Source organism: Callorhinus ursinus, unplaced genomic scaffold (genome assembly GCF_003265705.2).
Source record: "Callorhinus ursinus isolate GAN/ISIS: 27379988/994484 unplaced genomic scaffold, GSC_fseal_2.0 scaffold17, whole genome shotgun sequence".
Taxonomy (NCBI): Eukaryota; Metazoa; Chordata; class Mammalia; order Carnivora; family Otariidae; genus Callorhinus; species Callorhinus ursinus.
In genome coordinates, this window is record NW_027397079.1 from 39,855,161 (window position 1) to 39,878,021 (window position 22,861).

Sequence of the window (22,861 nt, forward strand, 5' to 3'; positions counted from 1 at the left end):
AAATCTTAAAAAAAAAAAAAAGGCCTGTTAAAGTCTGAAATTCGTATGGAAGTTGAAGCATAAATCAAGAACTTTACTCAACCCACTACTAAAGACTTAGGAATATGAATAAAAGCATTACTTATTCCAACTATGAAGGGATGATGATATGTAAAACAATTACAGAGAAAAAAGGTCAGTAAATAGTGACTATAAATTTGAAAATGAAAACTATCAAAACTGAACAAGGGGAACTAAAAAGAACTATTTGAAAACATGGCGTGACAGGTATGACAGAGGACTTAACATCTGTGCTATGTAAAGAAATGATACAAATCCTAAGAAGAGCCTCAAGATGGAAGGGGTGTTAAAGAACAAAAACTCATCTGGGTAAATGTAAAGATCAAATTGGCTTTATTCAATAATTAATGAATCGGCCAGTATCATCTAGCAGATAGAAAGGAGCTCCCTCAAGCTGCAGAGCAGGAAAGGTTTTAAAAGGCAGAGAGGGAGAGGAGAAAAGGAAATTATTAGCAAAGAATGCATTTTTAGACCAGGATGCTCTCCTAGGGGGTAATGGAAGGGGTCCATCAGTGGATTACCTTCTGGTGCTGACGAGGAAGTTCTGTTGGCTGCTTAAAGGTCACTTTTCTGGGAGGTGAAGGTGCAGTTAGGGTAGGTATTAAGTCTTGGTGGGGTGTAGCATAAGTGATTCCATTTGGGGCCATATGTCTCCTTTTTAACAATTTCTACCTTTTGATCAGACTCTCAGCTTAACCGAGAGGTGTGATCAAAGTATAAGACTCTAACACCGCTCTCAGCCCTGTGGTTCTTGGAGCTTTACATGAAATTTTATTGATCCTTTGTGTGGTATCCATAGGCACCTTGTTTTTTGATTTGTTTTTGCTTTTTTTTTAAGATTATTTATTTATTTGACAGAGAGCACAAGCAGGGGGAGTGGCAGAGGGAGAGGGAGAAGCAGGCTCCCCGTGGAGCAGGGAGCCCGATGACACGGGACTCGATCCCAGGACCCCAGGATCATGATCTGAGCTGAAGGCAGGTGCTTAACGACTGAGCCACCCAGGCGCCCCAAGACTTCATACTCTAAACATGAAACTCTTTCTTCCTCCTTTTCTGTCCTTTACTCTGGCACTGGCCTGGAAAGATAACGCCATCATCTGTATCTCCCAGCCCACTGCTAAGGTGGGTAACTTGTGGAATTTAGAACAACTTTTTATTTTAGGCTAAGAGGAAACCTAGCTGACCCTTTGGCTTGAACAGGCAAATACAAACAATCCCTGTGAATGAATCCATTAACCGCGCCACCTTAGCAGGAAGTAATTTGTGCCCCCAAAGAGTTTGTCTTTGTCTATGGTGGTTATCATTATAAATGCTTCTTAGTCTATCTAACTGTGGGCCTCTCCTTAACTCTTAAAGATATTGCAAAATCCATTGTTAAGACAATAGCTGCCCAATAAAGATCCTTAGACTCTCTGTCCATAGTTGTTCTTAATAATAGGATAGCCCTTGGTTATATTTTAGCCAAAAAAAGAGATATCTGAACTATGGCCAGACCAACCTGCTGCATCTGAATTAATACTTCTGGGGAAGTTGAAACTCGGACATAAGATCACTGAGCAAGCCACCTGGCTTACAGAGGTGACTCCTTCAACAGGGTCTTTCTCTGACTTTGTTGATTTTGATTTTGATTGGTTTGGGTCTTGGGGACCCAAGTGTCTCTGAAATGCACTCCAGACCTTGGGATTATGCTGCTTGTAATAATCATAGTAGTCTCCCTGGTGTGTTATATTCTCTCAAAAGGTCTCAATACATGTTTGCAGCCACTAACCACCATGCAAATGATTTCCTTAATACATGAACCATCAGAAAGGAATGAAGAGAATGACTAGCTTAAAGACTGTAAACCTTGAAATTGTGGCCTATGAATCTCACAAAGATTAAAACAAAACAGGGGCGCCTGGGTGGCTCAGTTGGTTAAGCGTCTGCCTTCGGCTCAGGTCATGATCCCAGGGTCCTGGGATCGAGCCCCGCATGGGGCTCCCTGCTCCTTGGGAGGCCTGCTTTTCCCTCTCCCACTCCCCCTGCTTGTGTTCCCTCTCTCGCTGTGTCTGTCTCTGTCAAATAAATAAACAAAATCATTAAAAAAAAAAACTATGCATTCTTGATCTGGCACCTTGGGAGGAAGCACTCTACTTTGATGTGCCCTCCTCCTCTTCCTGTTCAATTTAATTTGGAGTCTCCGGTGCTTGTGTAGGACCACATGTCAGGTAGAGCCTTCTTCAGCGGTGAGATGCGTTTCCAGGGCTTAAGTCCCTGAGGTCTGGCTGCCATCTGGGTGGTGAGGAGGACCTGGAGTCCCTTCCAAGGAGATTCAAGGGCAGTCTTTGTTCTTGGTGATTTCAAATCAGAAGGCTGGGAGAAAATTAGAAACATTAGTTTGGAGAGTCAGAGCCAAATTTTTGAGGAAACTAGAATAATTCAGGATCCAGTCCAACTTACAACAGAACCTCAAAGACAGTTAACAGGATTAGAATCTAATCCAGACGAAGGGGTAAACATTTCTTCTCTCTATAATTACCCTCATTTTAATAACAAAACTAATTTGTTTGCATTAAACTTTTCCTGATTATTTTCTTAAGTGCACCAAGAATAGTGATTGACCATATAAGCTCTTTCTTTTTAAAAGCTAGTTATAGTTTTTTTCTATTTTTAAAAAAATATTTATTTTTAAGTAAGCTGTGAGGCTTGAGCTCATGACCCCAAAATCAAGAGTCCACATGCTTTACCAACTCAGCCAGCCAGTTGCCCTCTCCTCTTTTATTTTTAATTTTTTTTAAAGATTTATTTATTTATAAGAGAGAGAAACGGAGGAGGGGCAGAGAGAGTCCCAAGTAGACTCCACGCTGAGTGTGGAGCCCAGCACGGGGCCCGATCCCATGACCCTGAGATCACACCCCAAGGCAGAACCAGGAGTTGGATGCTCAACTGACTGTACCACCCAGACACCCCCTCCCTCTTTAAAAAAATATTTATTTATTTTTGGACCATATAAGCTCTTTTTTTAAAAAAAATTAAAATTAATATATTTTAAATTTTAAGTAGGCTTCACACCCAGTGTAGAGCCCACTGTGGGACTTGAACTCACGACCCTGAGATCAAGACCTGAACTGAGATCAAGAGTGGCCTGCTAAACTGACTGAGCCACTCAGGTTCCCCAATATAAGCTCTTTTTAATGCTACTTTGCTGGAACTTTGTAAGCAAGGTGTTAGGTCAATTTTTCCAAGAGGCTTTATTAGCTCTGCAAAGTCAACCTTGATGTAGAGAACAAAGGCAAAAGAAATACAGGAAAAAAATTAAACTTCCCTATAACTTATAGCTTATTGACAAGTACTTGGGACAGGCAGAGTGACCTTCCTCCAGGAACTCAACTGCCTCAATGTTTATACTTTGCTAGAGGCAAAAGGCAACCTTAGCTTGACATTAGCCCCACCTCCAGGATCCTGTAAATCTTAAACATAATCCCTTAGAAACTTACTTTAGCTCTACCTGCCCTGCCAAGATACATGTTAGCAATCATCCTCTAAACATATGGCCCACTGATAATCCATCTGAAGAGTCTCATGACTAAGGTTTTACTAGACAGTAGTAAATGACCTTATCCTGACAACAGCTAGCGCATCAAGGTCCTGGAAGCCTTGCTTCCAAATTCCTTCGGGACTTGGGCTATTCCCTAACCAACTCCCAACTTGAAAGGATAGAATCAGTCACTCCTCACTACCCAGTGTAGCTCTTTCTGCCCATGGGTCCTGTTCCATGCTTTAATAAAACCATTCTTTTTGCACTGAAGATGTCTCAGGAATTCTTTCTTGACTGTTTGCTCCCGGGTCCCAACATTTCACTTCAGCCTTAGTTCTTTAAAGCTGTTTGGTCATATCTGAGTCTGTGCATCTCTCTCTCAAATACGACATACTGGTCAGAGCTTTAGCCAAGGTTTCCAGTGGTGTCTGGTTACAAGGATCAGACTCAACTGAATCTCTGTAAATAACAATATGGCTATGAGAAGAATACCCAAGAGCTTTCAAATTCTGGAGGAATTAGGTAGGGAGAAAAAGTAAATGTCTCATCTTTGCTCACAAAGGTATATCTTACCAATTTGTTGATACCTTAAGAGAAAAGAGAAAAAGGTTTCTTAAAATCTGGAAAAGTAAAACGTTAGAGAACCAGCAGCATTTTAAACAAGAAGTCCTAAAGATTCATTATCATCCTCCTTGGCTCATTTAGTTCCATGTTATTAAATCTTGTCCTACTTGACTACTGTTTTTCCACTCGTTCTGGAAATTCATTTTTTTTTTTAAGATTTATTTATTTTAGAGAGTGAGTGTGTGCTTGAGTAGGGAGAGGGAGAGAGTTCCAAGCTGACTCCCCACTGAGCATGGAGCCTGATGTGGGGCTCAGTCTCATGACCCTGAGATCATGACTTGAGCTGAAACCAAGAGTCAGATGCTCAACCGACTTAGCCACCCAGGTGCCCCCCTTTGGTTTAAAAAATTTATTTTAGAGAGAGAGAGAGAGAGTGCATGCATGTGCGTGTGACTTGGGGGAGGGGCAGAGGGAGGGATTCTCAAGCGGACTCCCCCTGTGTGAGGAGCCCAAGGAAGGGCTCAGTCCCATGACCCATGAGGTCATGACCTGAAGTGGGCTGAAACCAAGAGTCTGATGCTTAACTGAGCCACCGAGGCACCCCATAGTTCTGGAAATTTTTACCCAGTTCAGTTGCATGATCAGAAAGTGATCAGAAACCCGTAGTCTAGAGTACTTGTCAGATTCTTTTCCATGAATTTCTCTGAAGATGAATCACATTTGCAGGAAGCTTTTGTAAAAGCATCTGAGTAGAACAGTAACTGTAAATGGCAAAAGACTTAAAAATGCCTGTTGTTAAAGATCTGATAAAAGTTCATTACAATGGAATTGACAAGGCAATTTGGTTATTTTTGTGAGTACATTTTCATATAGTAACTAGAATGACAAGTGTTAACATTGTATCAATACCTATTGGATCTTCAGGAATTTCATACAGTTTCTGGAACACTTTTATTAATAACATATATCCCTGCAAGTATAATCGAAGAAGGTTTAGCATCATTTGTTTGACAGTGCTTCCCATGTAATTTAACATACCAGATAAGCCTATTTAGTTAAATATCTTCCCTTTTACAAGGAGAACAAATCCTTTGAGATATTCCAAGGGACCGTCTGGAAAACCCAAAGCTAGTTCAAGGTCAAGAAGACTTCATTTAAAAAAATTTGATTTTGGGGAAGTTTGTTAAGGTAACAGAAGATTTGGGTACTTCATTAAATAGGATCATAGATCACTGTGAAACAATACTTAGTTTTCCATTTCACCAAGTAACAAAGACTTAATAGGCAAATACAGAAAGTCAAATAGTTGCACAAAGCCATAGCTATTTTAATATTGAAAAGACTCTGGTTTTTTTTTTCTAACTAGAGACCTGATAAAAACAAAACAATTTTTTTTAAGGTTTTTTTTTTTAAGATTTTATTTATTTTTCTGACAGAGCACAAGTAGGCAGAGAGGCAGGCAAAGGGAGAGGGAGAAGCAGGCTCCCCACTGAGCAGGGAGCCCGACGAGGGGCTCCATCCCAGGACCCCGGGATCATGACCTGAGCCGAAGGCAGACGCTTAACCGACTCAGCCACCCAGGTGCCCCACAAAACAGAATTTTTGTTTTCTAGGCAGATTACATCTTTAAAGATGAAGAAAACTTTTGGTTATAATTTATTAAGAGCAGACCAGTAACCTAAAAGAACTTTGTCCTTTTAATGGAGAGAAAAACCAAACTCTAATATTGCACCAGTGTACTTTTGATATTTCAACTCATTTTTAGGGGCGCCTGGCTGGCTTAGTAGGTGGAGCATGTGACTCTTTGATCTCGGGGTCATGAGTCGGAGCCTCACGTTGGCGTAGAGATTAAAAAAAAAACACCTCACTACATCTGAAACTAATGATGTACTATATATTGGCTAATTGAATTAAAAAGAAAACCCTCATTTTTAAATAGATTAATTTTAATCTTAGCTAGACCGATTACACATTAAAATTCCTTTTCAAAGATTCCTTTTCCACAAATCTTCTACAACTTTCTTATCATCAGATTTTGCCCTATGTATTCCCTCTTTAAAAAACCACCCTGATTTTAGGACAGGATTCCTTTTTTTCCTTCAACAAAAATACATTTCCATTCCTTATACCTTCTTTTCGTGAAAGCACACATCCTACTTTTCTTGCATATGGAGATATTTCCCTTATTATTTCTCGTAGCTTTGATCCTGCATATTAATTAGAGTTCTTTAGGAACTTTAGGAAGTAAATAGTCATGAACTATCTTTTACATTAGCCTTCTGAGTTGGCATATAACAGGGCAGGGGGTGCAAGAGGGCCTGGCACTGGGAGTCCCGGACAGACCAGCTTCTGCCACTCGCTGTCGACAGAATCCACAGGCAGAGAGAGGAGTGGTGTTGAAACAAGAAAGGGACTTATTTCAGTGAGACCAGCATGGGGACGATAGCAGACCAGCGTCTCAAAGACTGTCTCCGTGGGGCGCCTGAGTGGCTCAGTTGGTTGGGCGTCGGCCTTTGGCTCAGGTCATGATCCCAGGACCCTGGGATTGAGCCTTGCATCATCGGGCTCCTTGCTCAGCAGGGAGCCTGCTTCTCCCTCACCCTCTGCCTGCAGCTCTGCCTACTTGTGCTCTTTCTCTCACTGTCAAATAAATAAAAGCTTAAAAAAAAAAAAAAAAAAAAAAACTGTCTCCAAAGTGCCGAAAATACTTCCAGGTTTATAGAAGGAAAATATGGGGCAAAGGTCGGTGGGTGCTTGCAGCTGGGCAGTGAAGTTCTGGTCGACCACTGTCTTAGAGTCAATCAAGGGTGGTATCTTGCTGGCTCTGGGCAGTCCTTATTGCTTGAGGAGGATGTTGCAGAGGATGCTTTGCTGTCAGAGTCTTCCCCCTGAGCCAAGAGACAAGCTGGAAAGAAGAACCCAACAGAAAGCTTGAGGTCAAAATGGAGGCAGCTGAAGTCCTCTTTCAGGCAGACTTATAAATGTCATGACTTCTAGAAATGTGCTTTTTTTGTAGAAAATTTCTCAGGGTGGCATGAAGCATGTTTACTAATAGACTCAAATATCTTCAGTTCTTTGGTAAAAGGAAGCAAAAAGTGGTCAAGCCTATATTCAGTAACTAATGTTACAGCATTTTATCTTATTTGGAAATGATCTGGATATTCAGTGAATTCAACTTAATTTAGCAAAACTTTAAGGTTTCAGGGTTACCAAAAAGATTTGGGGAAACGACTTAAAAAGTTCACATAACAACTTTTTACCTACTTCTATCTATTCAATTTACTCGTTCTTAACAATTATGGTTAGAATACCCACAAAACATCATAACTCAAATATGACATTAGACAGCCACTGTCTCTTGTTGACAAATGTAGTAACAGATAATATGAACATATTTGATGAGGAAACCTGGCTAGGATAAAAGTGTCGTATTTAATGTTGAAAACTCTAAAGACATATCTGTTTAAACCAACAAACATAAACTATCTTTAATACCAAATGTCTTCCTAGATCATATGAACCTGAAAAAGCATTTGAGTTAGTTTCTGTTAGATTTCTGAGATTTAGAAATACTTAATTTATAAGCCTGTTAAATTTTACAAATTAATTTTAGCAATTTAGCAATTTTCCAGAGGTAGAAAATGTCACCCATCTACACATACACACATATAGGTAGATAGACAGACAGACAGACATTAACATATAAGCAGAAACCTGGTAGTTTTTATTTTACAATTTTTACCATGAGACAGGATAATGCAGAACTCACTAGTTTACAAAAGAACAGTTGGTTCCTAACTTTTTTCTGGCAGATGGAATAAGTTAAGGTTACTGGCTCAGATGACTAAAGTTTTTTCTACTAATATTTGTGGAGAAGATACATGATTTTTCATTTATCTAAATTTCATTTATCTAAATTACTCCTTTCATTATACTTCTGATAAGAATTACCTCACAGAGTTTGTACTTTTGATATTTTCATCTCAGAAGTCACAGCGAAAGAATGCAAGTTCCTCCAAGAAGAACTTTGGTTTTCTAAGGACAATAATTTACAAGCCTTTTGAGATAAACAAGGGGAGGCTTGGAGATCAGTGAAAGGAATCGGTTCACTTTGAATTGCCTCACCATGTGCATTTCTAGTTTTGTAAAGATTTTTAAGAAAAGGACAGTTGCTTTTAATTCCTCAAAGATTCAGGTTATAGTCTGGATGTGGAAGGACTGACCTGTCCACCCACCTATGTGGGAATGCTTCTCTTTCCCACATTTAGTTTAGAGAAGGACTTAGCCAGCTTCCATCTGTTTTTCCGGGATCCTGTCTGTAGGCTGTGAACGGGATTTAAAGCAGAGAGTTTGTAGTTCTGAAATTTACTGGAATTTGGGAAGGTTTTCTGTTTAGTCTTGTCTTTTTTTTTCCTTTTATTTGAGGGAGAGAGAGAGTGTGTGTGTGTGCGCACAAGCGTGGGGGTGAAGCAGTGGGAGAGGAAGAGAGAGAATCTTAAGCAACCTCCACACCTGATGTGGGGTCCATCCCAGGACTTTGGGATCATGACCTGAGCCGGAGGCAAGCGCTCAACTAGCTGAGCCACCCAGACATCCCTCTTGTTTTGTTTTTTAATTTTAGTTTTCCCTTGGCTGTTTAAGGGAATAATGTAGCAGTTTATCAGGAAATCCCTGAGTCTTGCCAACTCTGAGAGGAGCTCATACGGGGGCCCCTCCTTTGAAGGTACATGTGGGGATGCCTGTAAGATCATAGACTTGGTTGACTTTGTTCATGGTCATGTAAAGTTACTTCAGAGAGAGGCTAACTAGAATGAGCACTCACATAAAGGAGGATGGGGGAGCAGCAAGGGATTGACTCAGTTCTATAGCCTTTTGTTTTAGGTACCTCTTTTGTTTTTAATTTTTCATTAGTCTTTTACAATAAACATTTTAGTGGAGCTCTTTTGCCATTTTGAAACCTTTTGGAGGCTTCTGCATACCAATTAAAATTATGTGTCACATTCTGTTTGTTTAATTTGGGAATCCTTACTTTTAACTGCACTTCTTAAATGAGCTGATCTAATTGGAACATTACTCAAAATGGCCACTGTAATTCTAGCTTGTCGTTAGTACGATTTTGCCATTTTTGTGGATATTTATAGCTTTTGGGACCAACAGTTCTTAGGCATAAAATAAGCAAGTGTGCCAGATGGTGGCACAGTTCACTCTTCAGAAATTAAGGATCCTATCTTTATCTTTATTATTATTTATTATTTATTTTTTAGCCAGATTAATACCGAAGAGGGATATGCTGTGGGGCTGGGGTTATGTGGTGTTTCATGCTATACTTCATCATACAGAATTTTTCTTGAGGTTGGCAGGTGACCTAGTGTCAACCCTACTGGTTCTGTGACTAGCTCGTCCTAACTCAGGTGTCTTTGGGCTAAGTGGTGAGCACTCTTAACAGCTTTTAAATGCTTGACTCGTGCTTACCAATTTTTGTGGCTTTTTTGGCCTCCCTGATTCCCATGAACAGTTAACCTTTCCATCATGTGCACATTTGCAGCAACCAGTAGTAGTATCTGAGGAACTGAAACTGTGGACGTCAGCTGTAACTGAAGAACTGGGGGCAGGGGAAAGTGTTGAACCAGCAAACCTCAAAGAATGGGGCCTGTAGACTGATTCCAAACAAATGAGAACTGCACCTGCTCCCGACAGACATGGAATCTGGGGAAGGATTCCCAGTGGAGAACGGCAGACTAAAATGCCGGCACTTGCCAGTGTGGAATCTGAGAACAGAACTGAAATCCCGGGTTTGGAAATTTCTGTGGAATGGCCAGTAGAAGGCCCTGTGTGCACCACCCGCAGTCCCTGTGGAGTCTTGGGCTGGGGAAAGGGTTGAACCAGCAGTCCCCAGCAGATGGGGGTTGCAGACTGGGGGCTCCCCATGGTGTGGAACTGTGCACTGCTTCCAACAGTTTCCACATTGAACTTGGGATGAGATTAGGAGCTGGAGTTTTCCACTTAAAAAGCCTGGAATTGTGGACTGAAGAGGCAATTAGTTCGAGGGCTTGATACAGAGAGCAGAGCACAGAACCAAGAGAGAACTTACCCATGGCACTTGGCCATGGTGAGCGAGACCGTGAACTCAGGAGTGTTTGTGGGGTACCATGCCCATGTTTCTCATTTTCCCTGGAGTCATCGGAAGTCTCCTTCAATCCCACCGCTGCCACCAAGTCTGTTAAATAATAAAAAGACAACTGAGTACATTTAAAGATCAAATTGGCTTTATTCAACAACTCATGAATGGGGCAGCTTCCTATCTAGCAAATAGTGTAGAAAGGAACTTCATTGAGCAGCAGAAAAGGAAAGGTTTTTAAAGGCAGAGAGGGAGAGGAAAAAGGAAATTATTCCCCCAAACTGCATTGTTTTAAGCAAGGTGACCTTCCTGGGGGGGAACAGAAAGGGTCTATCAGCAGATTACCTCCTGATGCTGACAGGAAGTTCCATATTGCCTGGTTGAAGACCCCATTACTGGCCAAAGCTGAAGAAGCGGTTAGGGTAGGTCTTAGGTCTGGGTGGGGTTCAGCATATGTGACTCCATTCTGGGCCTGCTGTCTCCTTTTTAATGGGGGTTAAGTGGTTAAATAAATGAACATTCCAACAATTAATATGAAAGGAAAGTACTGATGGTAAACATTTGGAAAACATTTTCAAGCTTGCCAATCATTATTTCTAACCTAACGCAGTAAGGAAATTATATTTTCTATACATCAGGCTCAAAAGTGAGGGAGAAAAAGGCTAAAAATCACTGGCCTAGCTTCTAGGGTTTACCCTCAGGAGACTGATCACAGAGGTCAGGTGCTGGTCAGACTGGCCACAGCGTGAAGTCCTGGTGGCTGGTGGGTGACTTGAGGCAAGTTGTTTGACCTCTCCAGGCCTCAGATTCCTCATCCAGAAAATGGAGACATCAGGAGCTATTTCACAGGGCTGTTGGGGCCTGGTGCACATTCAGGTGTGTAATTTGTATCACCTGGGAGCAAAAGTCACCACAGTGTCCTCATAAATCAGCACAACTGAATTGGAGAGGAACTTGGCAATGCATAGCAAAAGCTATTTAAAAGGCTATAAAATTTCACTCCTGGAAGTTAAGGAACTATGTCAAAAGGAGAACGTGTTAATTTTAGATGTATATAGCATCACTTCTTACAATGGGAAGGAATTGGAAATGAAGTTACATGAAAAAAGCAGAAACAACGGTGGAAAATATTTAACCATGTATCCCTAACCCCGATGAAGCTCTGTGTTGGTTGGATGTGGCCTGGACGTTATAATTATCATGTGTTGAACTGTTGCTTTGTTTCAGATTCTCCGCCAACCACATTACATATATTATCAACCGTAGCCTTCCCAACAGTCCTATGAAGTACACACTATTAGAATTTGAGAAACTGTGGTTTATATGAAGAAATATATATTTGGTCTTCATCCCTGTTTCTTGCACAGGACTGCTAAACCCCTTGGAATTTCCTCTCTCCCTGCTCATGCTCTCTCTATCTCAAATGAATAAATAAAATCTTTAAATAAAATAAAATGAGGGATTTAGACTGGCCACAGTGAAGAATTTCCTGAATTAACCAATTAACTGTTCACATGATTTTCCAGGGAGCCCTGAAGGAAGCTTTCATATTACAAAATTAAAAGAGGCTAGATTAGGGGCGCCTAGGTGGCTGAGTCGGTTAAATGTTTGCCTTCGGCTCAGGTCATGATCCCAGCATCCTGGGATCGAGCCCCGTGTCGGGCTTCCTGCTCAGTGGGGAATCTGCTTCTCCCTCTTAAAAAAAAAGAGCCTAGATTATTACCTGTCTCATTGTGTTATTAAATAGTATCTCTTTCTTTCCCTCTCTCTTTTCTGTCCTTCTAGAAGCTAGAGGGCAAATTAATTTCTCTTTCATATAGTAGTATAAATGGGGATGTTGGTCTAAATGAAACATTTTGCTTTCACTTTACCCAATAGTAGTTCTCTTTGTTTGCCTACCAAGTCGACAGGTGAAATTTAGAATGTTCATGGTCGTGGTCTTTAGGTCATCCAAAGAGCATCTAGTAAAGTGGTGAGCTCTAAGCCTAGGGAATACAAAGCAGCAGGTCTTTCTCCCTTCAGACTGAAGCTCATCCTCTCTTCTTACTTGAAATCTGCTGTGGAAACCAGAAGGAGATTCAGAAGTCAAACCCAAGTGATATAAGACAGAGCTTCTCAACTTTAAAGGGTGTGCAGATCCCTGCAGAGCCCTGCTGACCGGGCATCCTGGCATCTCCCGAGCTGCACTCAGAGTGGAGTAACATGGTCCAGGAAAGTTCGGGCTTTGGAACCACACAAACTGGGTTCACACAGTGATTTCACAGAACTCTGGCCATGCGCAATGATCAAATCTTTTCGAGCCTTAATTTCTTCATCTGCAAAATGGAGAAAATACCAGCTCATGAGATTGGCATATTGTCAAATAGAAGATATGTGAAACTAGTAAATTCAATGCCCCTCACACTTTAGCATGTGATGAACATAAACTCCCACATGGTTCGTTTACACACAGGATGTGAATGGTGTTAACAGAATCCTTGTCTGTAGTAGAGGCATGTGTGCAAAAGGGCACGTGTGTGTGTGCGCGTGTGCACATGTGTGCATAGTCGTGCAGTTGTGTAGTAAGGGACGAGAGACTGCAGAGCCCCTGAGTGCAGGCATTTGAGAAGCACGCCTGTGAAGCCGCTGTTCACACAGGTGCACTTTGTTTCTAACGTGTCTTTCAGATGCTTTGTTTTTTAAAAACTTTTTTTTTCTAATTCTTACCAGACTTAGATAAAAAAAAGCATGTAGACCTGAAGATGGACCAGGCTTTGCTGCTCATCCACAATGAACTACGCGGAATAAACCTGACTGTCTTCTGGAATTCCGAACACTGTTATCACGTAGGTATTATGTTCATGCTCACAATTTTGTTTGCTTTGGGGCTGTTTGAAATGTTACTTAATGCTCTCATACCTGAAGCCCTTCACATGTTCACTTCGGTTTTATAGGTAAGGAAACAAATAGACTGTAGAAAGAATCAGAAGACAGATAATCAGGGAGAATACCTAGCAGTGAGCAACATCAGTCTCTTATCTTTTCCTCTCCCCATCTTTTAAAAACTCAGTTCTTGGTGATGAGTGAAAACGATGTTTTATTTCACTTCTCTGCCTGATGCATAACCCCATTGCTGGACCAGAGGAAGAAGGAGTGAGACACCTGGGTATTCTCCAAGGACAAAGGTAGTGAGGACAACTGGCAGGCTCAGGTTGAGGTATGACACTTATTCCAGGGATCTGCCCTCCTGATGAGAAAGGATGTATTTATTTTTATTAAGTTTTAAATTTTAATTCCAATACAGTTAACATACAGTGCTAATATTAGTTTTAAGTGTACAATGTAGTGATTCAACAATTCTTTTTTTTTCCTAAAGATTCCATCTATTTATTTGACAGAGAGATAGAGAGAGAGCACAAGTAGGCAGAATGGCAGGCAGAGGGAGAAGGAGAAGCAGGCTCTCCGCTGAGCAGGGAGCCAGACGTGGGGCTCGATCCCAGGACCTCGGGATCATGACTTGAGCCGAAGGCAGGTGCTTAACCGTGAGCCACCCAGGCGCCCCTGATTCAACAATTCTATACATTACTCAGTGCTCATGAAGTGTACTCTTAATCCCCATCGCCTATTTCCCCCATCCCCCCACTCATCTGCCCTCTGGTAACCATCGGTTTGTTTTCTATAGTTAAGAGTCTTTTTCTGGTTTTTGCATCTCCTTTTTTTTCTCCTTTGCTTGCTTATTGATAAAGGATTTATTTTATCTGAAGGTACAACTCCTAGACCTTGTTGCTTTTTAAGTACAAGACTACTCCTCTATGTAAAATAAAATATTCTCTATTTCCAAATTGAGCATTAGAATGTACTGCTTTCAGAGGAGGAATTTTTATTTAATTTATTTATTTTAAAACTTTTATTTATGTAATTTTTTTAATGGGGGGAGGGGCAGAGAATCTTAAGCAGGCTCCACACCCAGTATGGAGCTGGAGGCGGGGCTTGATCTCACAACCTTGAGATCATGACCTGAGCCTAAATCAGATGCCCAACCAACTGAGCCACTCAGGCTTCCCCATGGGAGCAATTTTAATATATAGGTTTTCCCTCAATGGGTTGCATCCCACTGTAAATTGAAAATACTGTAAGATGAAAATGCATTTAAAACACCTAACCTACTGAGGGGCGCCTGGGTGGCTCAGTTGGTTAAGTGACTGCCTTCGGCTCAGGTCATGATCCCGGAGTCCTGGGATCGAGTCCCGCATCGGGCTCCCGGCTCAGCGGGGAGCCTGCTTCTCCCTCTGACCTTCTCCCCTCTCATGCTGTTTCTCTCTCTCTCTCTCTCTCTCTCTCAAATAAATAAATAAAATCTTTAAAAAAAATAAAATAAAATAAAACACCTAACCTACTGAATATCATAGCTTAGTCTAGCCTACCTTAAATGCTCTCAGAATACTTATACTAGCCTATGGCATATCAGTTGTTAACCCTCATGATTGCATGGCTGGCTGGGAGCTTTGGCTTGCCGCTACCATCCACCATCATGAAAGAGGGTCCTGCTGCATATATCTAGCCCAGGAAAAGATGAAAATTCAGAATTCCAAGTACATTTCTACCGAATGCATATCACTTTCATATGGTCATAAAGTTGAAAAACCATAAGTCAAATCCCTGTCAGTCAGGGACTGTCTGTATAGGGACCTGTTTACTGTAAATAGCTTTACAAAGCAAACAAAAGATTCCCCAGTATGGGTACCAACTGAAGAGGTGATGAAGCAATACGTGATCCCTCCTTTATTTCATTAAGTCCATCGAGAGCTCTATAAAGTAATGTGAAGCCAAGAAAATCTATAATGTTAAAAAAATAGCAAAGACAAAAGATATATCAGCCTATGAGAAGGACTTAAAAAGAAACCTGAAAACATTACTGAATTTCAAAGCTGCAGATAATTCAGAGAATGAGCAAAATGTCTTCTAAAAAGATAATAATGGCCTAAAATTTATGGAAAAACAAGTTGAGGGGAAAAAAAGAGTGCATTGCCAGGGTGTTAGCCATAGGTCAAGTAAAGCATCTTTAGAATAAAAAAAAGTAAAATCATGGGTACAAAACAGTGATGCTGGTGACAGATCAGAGAATCAAAAAACAGAAGAGTTAGCTACATGAGACTAGTTCAGGAAAAATATTGCTAATTTATTTAAAGAGTATGTGGGCACCTGAATGGCTCAGTCGGTTAAGCGTCGGACTCTTTTGATTTTGGCTCAGGTCATGATCTCAGGGTTGTGAGAACTTCCGTATAGGGCTTCACGCTCAGCGGGAGTCTGCTTGAGATTCTTTCCCTCTGCCCCTCCCCACTGCGTGCATGTTCTCTCTTTCTCCCTCTTTCAAATAAATAAATAAATAAATAAATCTTTACCAAAAAAATAAAAGAGCATGGATATAATTATGTTTTAGGAAAATGAGTAAAGGAGTGGTAGAGTTTGCACTTAAACATAGTTGTAGAAAATGTCCCATAATTGCAAAAAAGACCTTAGCCCGGAAACTGGAAAGACACTATGAGCCTGTAAAGGTTAAAAACCTGAAAATGCTATCGAGACATAACCTCTTAATAATTCTGAACATTAATGATAATTTAAAAATCTTTAAGCAAATATAGAGACAGACATTCAAAGGAATGCAAATTATAATAATTTGTATTTTGTAAACTGAATAAATATCTGAGAACGGTGGACTTACAGGTGAAGGAAATCAGTTATCTGGTTAAATTGAGAATTCCCTTTCCTCTTTATCTCTCTTCCCTTAAAGTAGAAACACTTAAGATACATACACGTGAGGGCGCCTGGGTGGCTCAGTTGGTTAAGCGACTGCCTTCGGCTCATGTCATGATCCTGGAGTCCCGGGATCGAGTCCTGCATCGGGCTCCCTGCTGAGCAGAGGTCTCCTTCCCCCTCTGACCCTCTTCCCTCTCGTGCTCTCTGTCTCTCATTCTCTCTCTTTCTCAAATAAATAAAATCTTTAAAAAAAAAAAGATACATACACGTGAAAAACATAAACATTGAAAACGTGTTGATTTCATAGCTTCAAGACAGCTAGAGGTACCTATTATATGTCAGAAATTGGAGGAAGGTTAGTATTGTAATGTTAACTATGAGTAATCATTATAACTGACTAAATAAAAGTAAGATGTAAATGAGAAAAAAAAAAGAAAAAGAAAATTGCTGTTTAGCCTTCCGAACAGTATTCCTCAGGGGATCTGGAGGTGGCAAGAAGAAGGGAGAAGCAGGGAGTGGGAGACAGGAATCCTGGGCTTTCATTGCTATGAAGGTGATCTGTGACTTTTGACTGTTAATAATTTTCAGACATAAATTAGAATAAACAATGCCATTTCATTTTTTTAAGTAAAAACCTGCTCTAAGTATGATAAACATAATAGTTAATATTACTGTATCTTTAAAATATTATTAAAAAAGAATATACATTATGGAAAATATATAAATGACAAAAGAAGACAATAAAAGTAGAGGAAGGAATTCAGGGTGAGCATCAAATTGCAACAAATACAAATGGATTAACTTGCATAAAAATAAGACTCATTTGTATTAAAATATTGTGACTAATTTCAAATTTTGGAAAAAAGTTATACATAAATACATTGACTAATAACATTAAATACTAAAATATGAGACTGTTGTACTTAAAAAGAATACATTAAAAACAAAAAGACATACATTGTTCTTTCCTGAGGTAGATGTGGGGAATAGAGGGGGCCAGTCAGGCATTAGCATTTGCATAAATAATAAATGAAATGTTAATACTAAAACAGAAGCACACCAAATGAAAAGGTTCAGAATTAAGATGGGCCCCTACAATACATAGAAAGTAATGGTAGGGGGCGCCTGGGTGCTACAGACCATTAAGCAAGAGACTAGGTTTCGGCTCAGGTCACCATCTCAGGGTAGTGAGATAGGGCCCTCCGTCGGGCTCTGCACTCAGCGTGGAGTCTGCTTGAGATTCTCTCTCCTTCTTCCTCTGCCCTTCTCGCTCGTGCTCTCTGTCTCTCTCTAAAATAAATAAAGGGTGCCTGGGTGGCTCAGTTGGTTAAGTGGCTGACTCTTGATTTTGGCTTAGGTCATGATTTCAGGGTCCTGGGATTGAGCCCCACATCTGGCTCCCTGCTCAGCTGCGGAGTCTGCTTGTGGATTCTCTCACTCCTTTTCCTCTGTATCTCTAAAATAAATAAATAAATCTTTAAAATAAATAAATCTTAAAAAAAAACTGATGGTAGAAATTACAAAACAAAACTGTGGTAAGAAATAAGCATTCACTATCATCAGACTGTGATAGGTCAAGCTCATTAGGGTTTAAGGATTAAACTGGTAAACTGAACCAGTCCAGAAAGTGGTAGAATGGACTGGTTAAGAGCAGAGTGCCTGACCGAATCCTTCCTCTGTCACTTCCTGCCTGTGAAAATGATAGAAAAATTAAAAGGAGTCAAGAGATGATTTTGTTTTGTTTTGTTTTTTTTAAGTAGGCTCCATGCCCAGGGTGGAGCCCAGTGTGGGGCTTGAATTTATGACCCTGAGGTCAAGACCTGAGCTGAGATTAAGAGTCAGATCCTTAACCAACTGAGCCTACTTGATGAAAAGGAAAGCACTAGAATGGGGAAATATTTGAGATAGTTAAAAGTTTAATATTGCAATATGTGAACACATATTTCTAAGATTATGTTCAAGGGGATTTTGTATCTAAGAGATGGTTCACACCATAAGACATATAAAATAACAAAAGAATATTGAATTATTTAATCTAATAATTTAAAATGTAATCTTAATGCTGTGATATCATAAATATTTAGTATGTGAACAAAAAGAGGAATGATTTTTAAATCCTGGTAAGTCTAATGAGAAACAAATGTACTGTAATTTTTCTTATTGAGTACTCTTCAGCCACATGTAACAAGAACCATTAAAATGATTTTTTTAAAAAGATTTATTTATTTATTTGAGGGGGAGCATAGAGGGAGAGGGAGAGAGAAACCCAAGCGGACTGCACTGAGTGCAGAGCCCAACACGGGGCTTGATCCCATGACCCTGAGATCACGACCTGAGCCGAAACCAAGAGTTGGACGCTTAACAGACTATACCACCCAGGTACCCCTAATAAAATGATTATTTTTTACCCAGTAACCTCATTTTTGGAAATGTATTCTAGGGAAAGAATTTAAAGGAATAAGAACATCATGTGTAGATCTTTGAAAACAAGATAATTTATATAAATTATATATAATTATATATAATATGATTTATATAAATTATATAATTTATTTATAATTATATATATTATGTCTTTAAAAACATAATTTATATAAATGATACACAAAAAGATAAAACAAAAAAGCTTTGAAAGCAGCCTAAATACTCACAATTTTAGTATTTAATGAATTATAATGCAACCATTAAAAATTCAAATAAAGAAAATCTGTCAGTCTGAGCCTCCCCATTAGATAAGATAATAAATCCCAGTGGCATTAATAAGTACTGTTCCCAGGGAAGCTTTTGAAGAAATCATGGAAATTTACTTGTAGGTAATATGTAAAACAATGGAATGCAAGACAGTATATGCTGTATTTGTTAATTATGTGAAAAATTTACATATAGTGATATAGGCAAATTTTACCTAAGTTATTGGAATTTAAGTTTTTTTATAAGGATGATGGAAAAGTTATCTCAGGAGTTCAAGGGGAAACTCATGTGCACCAACAAGCAGCGGCCTTTCAGACACCTCTGACAGTTGCTTGTGTTTCTGTTGTACAGTGCTTGTTTCAGGTTCTGGTAAATGTTTCCTGCAGTGGGAAACCCGGGAAGCCTAGCATTGCCACGGGGGCAGTGAGCACCCAGCATGGATCTCTCCTGCAGCTTAATGACACCTTGGACGAGAAAGAAGTTTGTAGGTTTGTACCTGCTTTGATGTGACCCTACTGATGCCTGCAGTTTCGGTCTGGTTGTTCCCTATTTGATTTTTAGCTTTTCATTCCTTCAAAACATTTTTTTAGGGGCGCCTGGGTGGCTCAGTCGTTAAGCGTCTGCCTTCGGCTCAGGTCATGGTCCCGGGGTCCTGGGATCGAGCCCCGCATCGGGCTTCTTGCTCGGCGGGAAGCCTGCTTCTCTCTCTGCCACTTCCCCTGCTTGTGTTCCCTCTCTTGCTGTGTCTCTCTCTGTCAAATAAATAAATAAAATCTTAAAAACAACAACAACAACAACAACAAAAAAAACCATTTTTTAATATCTTTCCCAGTCAGCCCTCAGGAATGCCTGTCACACTCTGCCTTGATGACATTACCGTAATCCAACTCCTTATGTCCTAATCTAACCATTTTTCTTAATTTTACCATGTCTTTTTAGGCTGGAATACAAATTTGGAGAATTTGGAAACTATTCACTCTTGGTAAAGCACACCCATAACGGAGTCAATGAAATTGCTTGTGACATCGTTGTCAACAAGAATCCAATTGACAGTAACCTTCGTACGTATATGCTCTTTGTTGATTTTTTTTAAATTTGTGTTTTAAAGGTTTTAGTTTTTGAGTACTGTTTATAACACTCTCTGTACTTTAAAACCTGGATTATCTATCTTACTTAGTTATGGTATATTTATAATGATTGTGTCATTGGTGTATACCAAGAAAATTATGTGATATGTAAGAAAATTGTATGATCAACATATTCTCATAGATGTTATTTAGTTTAATTATGAAGCATAAATAAGCCAAAAAAAGTTAATGCAATAGAAAGAAACTAGAAATAGGGCAAATGACTGTCAAGTATCTTTCCTTGTTTTAGGATCGTATTCCCTGTATGGGTCTTACAGGGACAGCCCAGAAGTCCCTTAGATTAAGGACTGTTCATTCTTTAATAACTCCACTGAAGAGTATCTGTCAGTCTGAGGGGTGCCAGGGTGGCTCAGTCAGTTAAGCATCTGCCTTCAGCTAAGGTCATGATCCCAGGGTCCTGGGATCAAGCCCTGCATCAGGCTCCCTGGCCAGTGGGGAGCCTGCTTCTCCCTCTCCCTCTGCCCCTCTCCCTGCTTGTGCTGTCTCTTGCTTTCAAATAAATAAATAAAATCTTAAAAAAGAAAAAGAAAATCTGTCAGTCTGAGCCTCCCCATTAGATAAGATAATAAATCCCAGTGACATTAATAAGTACTGTTCACAGTGAAGCTTTTGAAGACCATAGGGTCATGTCAAAAGAATGGAAGAGCCAACCTGAAAGGGCCAACATGGGCCAGTTTAAGCATTAAAAAGAATAATGAATGTAATTGATGGAAACACATTGAATCTATAAAAACCAATGAGTCTCTTATGAAACTTAAAAGAAAGAACCCCTTCCCTAAAGAAAGACAATACTTTGGTTGCCTTAGGAGGTAACAAGGACACCTGATAACTGGAGTGACTTAAAATTGTTAATTGAAAGGAAGGATCTAAGCATTTATCCTGCCTTTCTTGTTTTAATTGTATTTTAGGATAACTAAGTAGTCTGAGATGATGAGGGTAAATTCTTTAAGGAATGATTCCAGCTAATACATGTGGCAGAATGGCAGACTATTTCATAACTCTTAATGAAGGAACTGATGTAGGCAAAAGTCATGAGTGGATGAAACCATCACATGAAAGAAGACCTGGCATGGGAGGGCCACACTTTCCCCAGCCTGATGTGGGGAGTGGGAAAGACACGGCACCATCTGTGAAGCATTCTTGCCCAAAAAAGTTGAACTTTGTTAGTCAAGCCTCTACAGCTAATTGCCCATTTGCAGAACATTTGGAGGATAGAACAAGTTCAGTGACACCATGAGGAAGCTGACTGACAGATCCAGAACATGAGACGTCCTCATAGACGACCTGCTTCAAACAAGTCAGTGGCTGCTTATGTCTGAATGCAACTAAAGAGATATAATGAGCAAATAGAAAATGTGAACCTTGTTTGTATCCTGATCTGAACACACTAACTACAAAAAACATTTTTGAAATAATTAGAAAAATTGGAATATGGACTCTGTTAGCCAGAGAGGAGTTATTACTGACATGGTGATTATATAATAAAACCCATTTTAAAGAAACTTTTAATTTTGAAATAATTTTAGACTTACAAGAAACATTGCACAAAAGGAGCTACCAGTTTCCCCTAAACCCCTAAAGTATATAATCATAGTGCAGTTACCCATATATAATGATCAAAATCAGGACATAGTGCTATTAACTGATGTATAGCCTTTTCAGATTTCTCCCGTTATCCCTTCTAAGTCCAGTTGTTTGGTCCAGGATGCAGTCCAGGATCCCACAGCCCAATTAACTGTCAAGGTTCCTGCAGCCTTTCATTGTCTTTCGTGACTTTGACACTTTTGAAGAGGACCGGCCAGTTATTTTGTCATTTGCACTTGCTCGCTATTTCCTCACACCTAGGTAGAGGGCATGCATTTTTGGTAGAAGACTCCAGAAGCCTCCTCAGTGGGCCACGTCACGGGTTGCACGATGCCAACACATCTTCTGTGAGGCCTGTGTTTTAGAGATATATACTGAAGATGGATGGAGGAAATGACACGTCTGTGATTTGCTTAAAAATACCTCGGGCAAAGACACAGAGGCAGAGTAGCAACAGAAGAAGCAAGAGTGACAATATCTTGATAATTCTAGAATCTGGGTGATGGGTATACGTGGGCTTATTATGCAAATCTCTGTTCTTTTATGCATGTTTGATATTTTTCATGATGAAAATGAGCACTCCCCTAATGATGAATGTTCTCAAGTGTTTATAGGAAAGTTAGCAGAAGAATACAAGGTTTTCCCTCCCTTGTTTTGTTTACATTTTTCATTTACAGATTAAATGTAGTGATGTGACAGCTTTGATGCTTAGGATGACATTTTGGTGATAGGGTGTTTTCTTTTGATTTTTTATAGCTGTGTGTATTGCGTTCCTTGTTGGTGTGGCACTCATCATTGCAGTATCCTTTCTGAGGTTGTTGTTGAGGTAAGCAGATGTTAGGGGGGGCACAATTGGGGGAAGTAGAATATAGAAAAAATATATCCAGGAAGGCTGGTTTGATCCTTTCAGTGACCGTTATTCTTTGATTAAGTAAATACTTATTGGGTCCACCATGCCTGGTTCCAGCCCGGGGTATCAGGGATTGATGTTGAATAAGAGATGGTCCCTGACTTCAGGGAAATGATCACCTAGTTCGAATGGATCTTTGCCTTCAATCTTCCCCAGTGGCTGAAAACAGAGAAGAAAATGCTTGAGAAGTCCTTATTTCCTGAAGGATCTCACAGCCTGCTTTTGCAGTTGAGTGGGAGTGGCCTGGGCTGATCTCAGGAGGCATCTGTGCATTGCTGTCTACCTCTCCTCCTGTCCGGCTCTGAGCTCTGAGGCCACCCCTCCGGCCCAGCTTCCCAGCTCCTGCCAGCCAGGCATCGGGCAGCAGAGATGGAGGATGGGGTGCTGGACCTCTGGACCTTGGTGTGCACTTGCTTTTCCCTGGTTGGGACTGGCAGCTTGGCGAGGGGATTCTTTCTTGTCTCTCTGCCTGGTTAACAACGAGTCTGGAGCAAGTGAATGAATAGATGGGGAAAGAAAAAGAAAGTCACATA

At 40.2% G+C, this 22,861-nt stretch overlaps 1 protein-coding gene across 3 annotated transcripts in view; it reads left to right on the forward strand.

Annotated features, from left to right (window-relative positions):
* The window catches only part of HGSNAT (heparan-alpha-glucosaminide N-acetyltransferase), a 44,344-nt gene that overhangs the window by 3,076 nt on the left and 18,407 nt on the right, over positions 1 to 22,861 (forward strand). For 2 of the 3 annotated variants that reach the window (XM_073902597.1, XM_025886067.2), the window contains exons 2-5: positions 12,969 to 13,084; positions 19,038 to 19,174; positions 19,626 to 19,747; positions 22,175 to 22,244. In XM_073902597.1, the coding sequence (XP_073758698.1) occupies positions 12,969 to 13,084; positions 19,038 to 19,174; positions 19,626 to 19,747; positions 22,175 to 22,244 (445 nt within the window). Of the gene's footprint in view, positions 1 to 12,968; positions 13,085 to 18,230; positions 18,375 to 19,037; positions 19,175 to 19,625; positions 19,748 to 22,174; positions 22,245 to 22,861 lie in introns of all 3 variants that reach the window. The other variant, XM_073902596.1, reaches the window with a different exon arrangement.